The sequence below is a fragment of the Brassica rapa genome, chromosome A01 (genome assembly GCF_000309985.2).
Source record: "Brassica rapa cultivar Chiifu-401-42 chromosome A01, CAAS_Brap_v3.01, whole genome shotgun sequence".
Lineage (NCBI taxonomy): Eukaryota > Viridiplantae > Streptophyta > Magnoliopsida > Brassicales > Brassicaceae > Brassica > Brassica rapa.
In genome coordinates this window covers 26,634,788-26,645,688 of record NC_024795.2, presented here as the reverse complement: position 1 = coordinate 26,645,688, position 10,901 = coordinate 26,634,788, and the positions used below count along the sequence as shown (strand labels likewise).

General features: G+C 36.2%; 1 protein-coding gene and 1 long non-coding RNA gene across 2 annotated transcripts; both read right to left on the bottom strand.

Moving 5' to 3' along the window:
• Positions 1-1,430: 1,430 nt before the first annotated feature.
• Positions 1,431-3,266, bottom strand: LOC103849928. The gene is made up of 2 exons (XR_629594.3): positions 1,761-3,266; positions 1,431-1,639 (listed from the first exon to the last, which is right to left on the bottom strand). It is a non-coding gene; the product is annotated as an uncharacterized LOC103849928 (long non-coding RNA).
• A 113-nt stretch (positions 3,267-3,379) lies between these two features.
• Positions 3,380-7,612, bottom strand: LOC103849927 (B3 domain-containing protein At3g11580). The gene is made up of 3 exons (XM_009126637.3): positions 4,739-7,612; positions 3,992-4,152; positions 3,380-3,631 (listed from the first exon to the last, which is right to left on the bottom strand). Exons 1-3 carry the CDS (start codon positions 5,316-5,318, stop codon positions 3,578-3,580), a joined length of 795 nt encoding a protein of 264 aa, XP_009124885.1. The 5' UTR covers positions 5,319-7,612; the 3' UTR covers positions 3,380-3,577.
• Positions 7,613-10,901: the final 3,289 nt, after the last annotated feature.

Genomic DNA, 10,901 nt, shown 5'->3' with positions numbered 1-10,901 from the left:
TATAGTTTTTAAACAGATAATAGTTTAAGAAAAAGAAAAAAAAATTATTAAGACAAATCATTTAACTACAATTTGGTCAATAGTGAAAGAAACATTAAGAAAAAATATTTCAACTTTCAAAAAAATTAGATACTTCAGCTGTGGTGAATACTTAGTTATAAGATGCTCACATCAAGGTGCACATGTATATTTATGTAAAAGATATATAAAAATAGTTGAAAAATATATAAAGATATTGTTAATTAATATTAAATGATATTTTTGTTTAGAATAATACATGAAAGATAAAATTAAAATTTATTTAAAATAAAAAAGACCTTGACATTGGTCATTTTTTCATCAAAAGAAAATAAAATTACATTCGTAAATAGGGGTGGACACATATCAAGTATCTGGATATTTGGAAGCATTTTTGTCGATTCGATTTTTAGCCACCTAGATATTCGGTGACTCGGATATCCGAAATGTTTTAGAATTTTAAAGAATATTCGATTTGATTGTAAATAAAATAAAATTTTAAAAATAATTTAATAATAACATTTTATTACAAAAATAAAACATTATATAACCTTTTAATTCTAGTACCTAATATAATAAATTTATATTGTAAAAATGTTATAAAGTATAATATATATAACATATATATATAATTCTTTTCATATATGTATATATATGCATATAACATATCAAATTAGATATATGTTCCTAAAAATATTGGTATTAGTGATTTGTTTCTTTTTTGGATATTGTATTTTAGTATTTGATTTGTTTCGTAGAGTTTCAAATATCAAGATTTTTTGGTTCAAATCAAAACGGATAACAAATCAAATCAAAATTTATGAATATTTTGCTCAATTTTATCCGTAAACAATAAAAATAATATATATATAGTTTAGCTTTTGATTCGTTATCTATTTTTATTCGAACCGAAAAATCTAGAGTTTTATTGGAACTATGTATGTGAGTTTTATATTAAAAAAATCACAAAGTACGTAGTGTGAACACATTTATGATTATAGTGTGAACGCGTTAGCATATTTATTATCAAATCATTGTGAAGCTGCCACGTGTCTATTATAATGTGAATGCATTTATTACAATGCTTCTCTTTTAATATATAAGAGATATGATTATATCTATGTTTCTTCTTAATTTACTATGTTCCTACGTGTAGTTTATATACACAAACATAATAAAAAGATAAATACTATCAAGTAGGTATATATATAATCTTTCTCCTTTTTTTTAACAACATATAATCTTTCAAATGGCCAAGACTACTAGTTAAAACTTTAGTATTTGGATCCAGGGCGAAAACTTAAATGGCTTTAAAGCCCAGCCCAGAGAAAGAAAGATAACAGACTTCTTTGTTATGGTGTGGATGAGAACTCTTGAAGAGCACTTCAGGAACCAAAGAGAGGAGACGAGAATATCTGAATTATAAATACGAACTAGAAAACATAGAATACCAAAGTCCTTATCGTTTCGTTTGCATTTACATTTGCAATTGCGTTCCATGTTACATTATAATCATAAAAATGGCAAACGTAAACGCAAAGAAACAAGTGGGACCATATAACTCGTTTTGTCAGAATGAATATCTTGTATAAATGATTCAGATATTCCTTCCACACTTTCTCTGCAATTCAAAAGAAAAAAAACAATAGAGAATCAAAAGAAGAGTAATATAGAATAAAATGGTCCTTAGGTTTTGCTCTGGACCAGATAGAGAAGGCGTTGTAAGTTGTAACACAACATACATTTTTACACACATGCTATGCTTCTTTAATCATGTGTTAGGGCCACACTTTTTTCTTCTTGTAATCTCATCACATGAATCACAACATTTCCCAAATCATCTTTCATCGTCATTGATTCACTATACATGCACGTATACATGATACAAGCTCCGTCGTGGGATTCTCTAGTTTGGCTCCGGGGTGGACTAGATCCGTGGATGGAGTCATCCGTTCTGGAGATACAGTGAGGCGGTGGTGGTCCTAGGCGAGTGGAGTCGGATTTTTAGGGTTTCGTCCGGTGAGATCTGGTTTTCCATTTTACCTCTCTCCGGCTGAGACAGCGGCGCGTGGTGGTGGGTGTTCGGTCCTTGTCCACCGATCTAGTGAGAGGTAGTTCTATTCTCGCTATGGTCCTGGGTAGGAAAGCTTTCCGGGTTTAGGTTCTGTGGCTTCCTTGGTGTCTTGGCGAGTCATCCCTCTTCTCTGAAGTTAGGAGTGCTCTGGAGGTTCCCTCTCTCCTCGGAGACGCGTCCAGTCAGCGGTTTAACCACCGCGTGGTGGTGCTTCTGGCGTAAGCGTGTGGATCGTGGCGGAGCTATGGTTGACGTGGTCGTCTATGGCCACTGAGCAGTAGCTCTTGCGACTTCCCTCTCCCTCGATGTATCTCTCTGCCGGCTCATATCCAGCTCCTCCTTTGAAGATTGAAGTTGTATCCGGCTTCGCTTCAACTGATGGCTGCTCCTGTTCTTAGAGGTGGTTGTTCCGTTAGTCACCGGCTCAGCTTAGAATTATTTTTTTCGAAGAAACTGTTGTCTGGTTCTCAGACGCGGCGTAAGGCGTGGTAATGGTTGTGGTTGTATCGGGTGATCTCCGGTCGCCATTTTGTTCCCACGGTGACTCTTTGCGGTGGTCTACCACATCCCAGTGCTGTTGGATGCTCCTGGTCTCCGCAGCAGTGTTAGTTCACTAACTCTTCTTTCAGTTATTGGATCTATTCTGGAGTTGAGCAGCTGTTCTCTCGGATCCGTGTTTGTGTGTTTGTGTTTTGGTTGTGGTGAGGTCTTCTCTGTCTCCATTTGGGACTTCGGAGGTCTCTTTACCCGTGTTTGTGTGTTTGTGTGTTGCGCTGGTTGCTTTTGCGCCGAATAAATGCTCGATCTGGTCAAAGCGGGTGTGCTTGACCTCTGCCGTTGCTGTCTGATCGTGTGGGTGGGTGCTTCTGAGGTCCATCGTGAGCTGTTCTTGTCTGAGCCAAATCATCAAGAGCGGATCATCGGGGAGGGGCCAAAATTACCGGGTTCTGTCTCTCGCTATAACTGTGGTTCTTTTCTTTTGCGGTAAGCGTTTGGTGCTGACTGAGTCGAGCCTCTGATTAGTGGATATGGTTTGTAGTGTCTACCCCTTTTTAGCCTAGTTCGAGTTTATGTTTCTGTTTAGGATTTTCTTTTTATTTTTTGCTTCTTGTTAATCATTGTAATTCTGTCAAAAATTTTAAAACTGGTAATAATATCTTTACATTTTTACCAAAAAAAAAAAAAAATGATACAAGCTCTCAAATGACCTTTTGCAAGCTTCATTGAAGTTTTTTTCTCAGATTCTCAGGCATCAAATAATACACATTTTTAACTCTCTGGCTCAAATGTTGAAAAAGAAAATTCTACTCTTTTTTATTTTTGTTTTCAAATTGGTTAAATAGTAAATAACTAAATACATAATAATGAAGTTATACTGATATTAATTTTCCTCCTTTTTGGTGTTTCTCTATGACAACTGGGCCAAGTATGGACTCATAATCTAAAGTCAATATCTAAAAGATTGTCACTTCTTTTCAAATATCATCAACGTCGTCCATCTCCTACCTGTTCCATTGCTTCTCCAGCAAATGAGATATTCTGTTTCACAAAACCATCACGCAACTACTGTTATTATTATCACTTTATCTTCTGCATAAAAAATCAAGCTAGGCTACAGAAGAAAAAGAAAATTAAAATCATGTAAGGCTACAAAGTTATCATCAACTAATTGGCCATGTGCGTTTACATTCAAGTGCAGTATTAGTCCTCCTGATTCCTTCTTTACAATATTATTAAACAAAAGATCTTTCAGGTCTATTTAAAAAAAAATACTAACTTCATGTCTCATCTCGAGAAACAGCCACGACATCTGTTTAATACTCCTACTTAATTATTGGCATAGTAGCATAGACATACTTGACGTAAGGAAATTGAATATGATAGAATAAAAAAAATTACCATGGGATCAGGAGTTGAGTAATAGTAAAAGTGTTGGCCATTGTAGCCGTCCGGACACGGTGGTGTCTCGACAACGTCACCGTGACATTCGAGATTAACTCCAAATAGCCTCACCGTCCTCGAGCTCCCTGTAACAACCGTCGGTATCTCAGCGACAGCGCCTACAATTTACCATCGTCACGACACGTGAGCGTCTTTTAGTTACATATTTTGTATTATTAGTTAAAGGAAGAAATAACGAGCACGTTAGTCTAAGTTGATTGGACGGTTCTCCTTGGTTTACAACTTTGCGAAGATTATTGAAATTGCCGGGGTTTTATTTTCTTGTCCAGAATCAAAATGACACATGACGAAAAAAAAACAAAGAGATATATCTATTACAAAATGTTATTTCAGGTTGTTATTTTACATACATACACACGCAACAAAACTAATTGTCACATATTTTAGAATAAAATTAAATAGCTCCTGGGCGATTTTAATACCGACATTTTTTTGTAAGAAAATAAAATATCCACCAGCAAAAATGGTTAAGCTCAGTCTAAAAAATGTTCAAGGTAATCTAAAACACCAAGCATCAAATAATAACCTATATTATAAAAATGTACGAACGTATATATCTTGGTGAAAAGAAAAGACATTATCTATGACACATATCTTTAAAAACAGAAAATGTATATATATCTGACACATGGATAAGAGAAAAATAACAAAAAATAAATTGAGATAAGAGATAAAGAGTTTTACCATAGTGTGAATACTCTTGGTGAATGTTAGGGTAAGAACTAGTTGACGCGTGTACTTGACGGTAAGGTGTAGTCAAGCCGCTCCAGTACGCCGTCGTGTTAACTCGTGCCTCTTGAGACACGACGGAGACGGCGGTAGGGGAAGAAACCTCGCCGCGTTTTCGCCAACCAATGAAGACTCTATGTAGATCAAAACGGTGCCGCTGAAAGAAAACAACGTCCCCTGCGTGGAGGTGTTTGTCTTTCACGTACCTGCTCCATCCTTTGGTCAACACGTAGCTTTGGCTACTGTTCCAATACGAGTATCTGAATTTCCAACACTTGCCTGACTCGTCCTCGAAGGTAAGAAGCATCCCTTTCTCCGTCGTCTCCGCCGCCGCCACGTCATCCCCGGCATTATTGAGAGGGAAGTGTTTCTCGGCGTGTTGTTTCGGTATGACTAAACGGTTTAGCTTTCCGACGTCGCTTGGGGTTAGTGATTTCTCGAATAAATACTCTCTATCAACAACGGCGTAGTTTTGGTGATGGTGCACCGAGGGAGTGTTGTGGTGGATGTCTCTTGAGTAATGGTTGCCTGACATCTTTTTTGCTTGTGAGTGAGAGAGAGTAGAGAGGATGTGCAGAGGTTTGGTGGTGACAGAGAGATGGGTAATGGTACTAATATAGTATTATACGAAGGAGAGAGGAAAAGAGAGTGGTAAAAAAAAATAAATTGGGAAAATAGTAAAATAACTATTGATGTGAAAATTGTGGGAACTATTTGATGTAGATGAAGAGGAGGATGACACGACATCGATAGTACTTTTAAGGTTTTGCGTGATGATATTTATTTTCAATCATTATTTTATTTTCCCTTTTGTTGTTGTTGCAGACTTGCAAGTCTGCGGTCCATGTATATGGAGTAAACATTTTTGAAAATAATAGTATTGGAATACTCGTTTGATAAACCTTGTTGGCATTGGATCCAAAGAGGTTCTATTGTTATTTATACTACAAGAAAATCGTTTTAAAGTTAGTGTAGTTTTGTCTTAGTGTAAATATTCTTCATATTTTATTATGTCTAGCAAATTATATAAGGGATACCACCAAGATTATTGTTATTAGATTATTTTATGTTAAAGGACTTCCGTAGCCACGTAATTATGAGCACATAAATAATATGGAAAAAAAATAAAAACCCCTGTCTGAGATCTACTATGAGTAAACAGATCGAAACTTATCTGTTTGTTAAACAAAAATCTATGACGTCATTAATTAACAAGATCCTTAATAATGGACTTTCAAAGCAGATAAACCTCACTTATCACATAAATGTGTGGCTTGCATGAGTCAGAATCCTTTTTCATGTGGAAATAGAAAACATATGACATATCTGATAATCGAGTCAGCATCGGTTCTAAACGATTAAAGTCCTCATAAATGGGAAATAGTCTCTATATGTTTGTTATGTAACGTCGTGCATGAGAGAGACTGTAGATAAAAATCATTAAACTTTGATAACTTTATAATTAAGAACTCTCTTTATAATGTAAAAAGCAAATGATAATTGGTGTAATCACTTTTTGATTATGTGTTCATTAGTTTACGGTTACAAAGCAGCTAAAAACTATAGTTGGAATTCAGAAAGTGACGCAAACATTACCAACTATGGAAGAAAAAAAATATTTTGACGGACAGTGTTTGTTACGGCTGTCTATAAACGTAAAAGATAATATTTTGACAATTAAGTTTAGTTCTAAGCAATAAAAATCACTTTCATATTATAAATGAATAGTATAAACATTGTGCAATGAATAGGGATCCAGCGGCTGAGAAGTGAGGTGGTACATAATAAGTGAAAAGTAAGACGGTACAGAGGATACTTACCCCTGACGCAAGTGAGAAGCTCAAGTTGTGGAGCATGTGCTTTGCCTTTCCGACACACCATCGCATGCATCTTCACTTCTACTTCATACCTTCCCTTATGTTCCTTTCTCACTCTGTCTCTTTATTTTTACAGTTTATTCTCTCTTTTTCTTTATTATAATCATTTTATAATCGAGAGGGATAGCCGTCAAAAAAAATCGAGAGGGATATAGACTTAACAAATGATATGTGAAATCGACTTGACTTTGTGGCCATGTTTTCTCTTTTTGCTTCTATACAATACTGAACAACTATCCTCCTATAGTTTGTTTTGACTAAACTATCCTCCTATAGTTTGATGCTAACTAACACTCAACATGCCGTGGTATATAATAAACTAACATATAATTCACCAAGATGGGAAATTGAGAATAGTGGGAAACATTTTGATACTTGTTGACAGGGCCGGCTCAATAATATCATGGATTATGGGGCAAAAAACAATTTTAGTATCTAAACTATTATTTTTTTAAAAAAAAAATAGGATAGATATATTTTTTCAAAATACTAGAAATATTTTTAAAAATAAATTTTTTTTAAAAAAAAATACTTTCGTATAAAAAATATTGGCCCTTTTTTTATTTTTAATATAAAAATAAATATATGTTTTAAAAAAATTGGACTCTCATCTATTAAAAAATAGAAGAACAACAGATTGGATACGGGATGATCGCACCACTTGCCCTTATCTAAGTCGGCCCTGCTTGTTGAAATAGTAGTAATGTAAGGGATGAAGCAAGTAAAAGTAAAAACACAAAGATAGTGATTGGACTAGAATCGTTGGTAATACAACATCAATTGTTGTCCGTGTAATGAAATATATAGAGTGTACAATAGTTTCACGTTACTAAAGGTCGATATAAACAGTTTAGTAAAAGAAACTTAATGTATGAATTCAGGGAATTGAAAAATAACCCAAAACTTGAAATAGAAAGTAGAGTTATAAAGATTTATTACTTAATTATTTACTTTAATAAATCATGGAAGTTTCACTACAAGAAAACACAAGTTTTACGAGGGCAGTTTTCCTCGCTAGTTCGTCGTAAAAGCAGTATTACGACGAATTAGCGAGGAAACCCGTTTCGTCGTTATATGTTTGTCGTAACGCATATATCCTCGCTAAATCGTCGTAAGTTAGCGAGGAAATAATTTCGTCGTAAAAGCGAAGGAAGATATTTCGTCGTAAAGACCACGTAAAGATTCCTCGTAAGGACGTCGCTAATTTTCCTCGTAAAGACCACGTAAAGATTCCTCGTAAGGACGTCGCTAACATTCCTCGTAATTACCACGAAAATCTTTCCTCGTAAGACACTCGTAAATAAATACTCGTAAAATTGACGTAAATACCTTGAAAGCTTTCCACGTAAAGAAAACGTAAAAACCTTGATAGATTTCCAAACGTTTCCTCGTAAAAACCACGTTAAGCTTCCACGTAAAGAAGCCGCAAAATTAGCTACGAATTTACTTCGTTTCATTATTTTATAGAAATATAAAAAATTATAATTATAAATATAATTTAAATTATTTAAATTATTAATGAAATTAAAATTCTAAAAAAATCAAAACCAAAATATTTTATATATAAATAAGTTTTGAATTCATAATACAAGAACCAAAATTAAAAAGAACTTGGGTGGTCGTTAATTAATCGCCTCGTAGAATTCATCACTCCTCGCCTGAACATCCGCCTCGGCATGTGAGTCGTCGGTCGGTGACTGGCCTGGGATAGGATTTTCTTGTCGCATGGTCCTCAACAAAGTCGCCCATTCCGGATTTGTGGCCGCTACCACGTCCAAGAAGCCCTCGAGTCCACCCATACGAGATCGCAGCTGAGTAGAATCTCTACGCAGCTGAGTAGACTCTCTACGCAGCTCTTCGGACTCCCTACGCAGCTGAGCGACTTCATCATCCCGTCGCTGAACATAAGACGATGTCGCTATCGGAACATCGTTGACGGAACCAATCCCCAACGTCCGTCCCTTTTTTTTAGGGACAACCTTAAAAACAAAAAATAAATTTGTTAGTAAAAATTTAAAGTTAAATTAAATGAATATTTAAAAAAATTAAAATTTTAGAAAATTTACCTCCTCGTAAAGCTTATCCACTTCAGGTGTGGATAAGGTGACGGGTAATCCATCGGTGGACTGTTGGGTCAGCTGGGTCTGGCGTTCTTCAACCCGAGCAGCCAAATCGTTGTAGATTTGTTCGGACTTGCCATCTATAAATCGGCCCGCCTTGTTCTTGTGGGTCCTCTCGTAAAGTTGCATAAGAGACGGGAATTCTCCCGTCTCTTTGGCCTAAAAAAACATTTAAGAAAGTTGTTAATTAGAATATATATATAAAAATATACTAAAAATTTAATATAATTAAATTTTTAATTACCATTTCCAAACGGACACCAGCGTGGGGTTTTTGGCCCGTAGTGTGAAGCATCGGCCCGTTCCCGTGCTCATCGACTGTGTTACGGGAGTTAGAGCAAGACTGGGCGATTCTAATGGAATCAGGAAGACGCCAATATCGGATGAGGCCATCCCAGACATCCGTGGTGAGCTCAGCGGGTTTGCCACGCTCATACCCCTTCACGATCCAGTCACCCTTCCAGTTGGAGACCGTGTCCAACAAGCGAACTTTCGCCTTCGCTTCAAACTTCTTCCTCACCCTCTCAGTGATCCCGAAGGCCCAATTATATTTTTGCTGTTGGAAAAAATAATTTATAATTAGTTTTTCAGAAAAAAATATATATATAAATAATTAAAAAATTTAAAGATATATATTTAATTAATAGAACTTACAGCGTAAATTTTGAACCACGTCTTTCTGACGTAGTGGGGCGTCATTTTCCAGTTCGGATGTGCCATGGAGAAGTAACCTTTTATCGTGTCGGTTACGTCCGATGCAAGACATCCGTCAATCCCCCACCTGAAAAATACAAATTTAAAATATAAATTATTTTTTAAAGTTATAAAATAATTTAAAAAGAATAAAAAAATAATGAAACATACCATAAAGTTCCGTCCGGTCGGTCGGGGTCGATGACTGGTAAACCTTCTCTGCCTGGCAGACGGAGAATGTCCTCTACGGTGTACTGCGAGTAAGGAGCACTCGGAGGCACCATCAAATCGGGATGAATCTCGGCCGCGGGCATCGGAGGTGCCGGCATCGTAGGAGGCACAGGAGGGGAGGCATCTGGGGAGGCACGTGAAGAACCGATGGTGCACTAGAAGAAGGAGATCCAATGACTCTCTGAGTGTACTGAGTCTCGGGGACAGTCTCCTGACCCGAAGAACCGGGAGCTGAAGAAGACGACGGGTCTAAACGACTACCCGGCTCTCCGAACATCTCTCTGTAATGGGCAGTAAGTCTACCTTTTCGAACCTGAGAAAAAAATTTAATTTTTAAAATTTTCGTAAACATATATAAATTCCCTATACTAAATAACATAAGATCCGTAAACCTATCTAAATTCCCTATACTAACCACCTAATCTATCCTAAACTAATCAAACTAGAGAGGAATTAGGGAGACTTACCATTGCTACGAATTAGGGAGGAAGTGGAGAGGAAGTGGAGAGGAAAGACGGAGCGAGCTCGCTCGGGATATATATAAGATTACTTGTCCTCGTAATTTCCTCGTAAACTTACGAGGAATTACAGAGGCCCGCGTTTTCAGTTACGACGAAATAGCGACGAAATACAAAGGCCCGCGTTTTCGTTAACGACGTTTTACGACGAATTAAGTTACGTGGAATTAACGAGTTAACCAGTTACGAGGAATTAGCGAGCCTATATTTTCTATAAATACCCACAACTTTCCTTCTCAAACCACACACAAACTCACAAAACACACCCTATCTCAAATCACACTCCTCACCAAAATACTTTTCAAATTAGAAATATTTGAAAAAAAAAAGAAGAAAAGAAGATATTAGAATTTATGTGGGTGAGACTTAAGTCTCGCCACATATAATTCCAGTATCTTTCTTTTTTTCTTTTTTACTAGTTTTTATACTATGAGGAAGTAGCTAGTCCCGCTTTTCACCAAATTAGAAATATTTGGAAAAAAAGAAAGAGAAGAAGATATTAGAATTTATGTGGGCGAGACTTAAGTATTATAATTGCTGGAAGTCTTGCTACATATAAATCTGGTGTCTCTCTTCTTTTCCTTTTTTTTTCTAGTTTTTATTCTACGAGGTTTTTACGACGATTTTTTTTACGAGGTGTTTACGACGAAATCATCCTACGTGGAATTAAAGAGTGCCT

Bases quoted from the DNA above. Each gene is read 5' to 3' on its own strand.
- LOC103849927 (XM_009126637.3), bottom strand. From the start codon at position 5,318: ATGTCAGGCAACCATTACTCAAGAGACATCCACCACAACACTCCCTCG. The intron at 4,153-4,738 runs GTAAAACTCTTT...GGTAAATTGTAG, and splicing joins CCAAGAGTATTCACACTATG to GCGCTGTCGCTGAGATACCG. The intron at 3,632-3,991 runs GTAATTTTTTTT...TTTGTGAAACAG, and splicing joins ACTCAACTCCTGATCCCATG to AATATCTCATTTGCTGGAGA.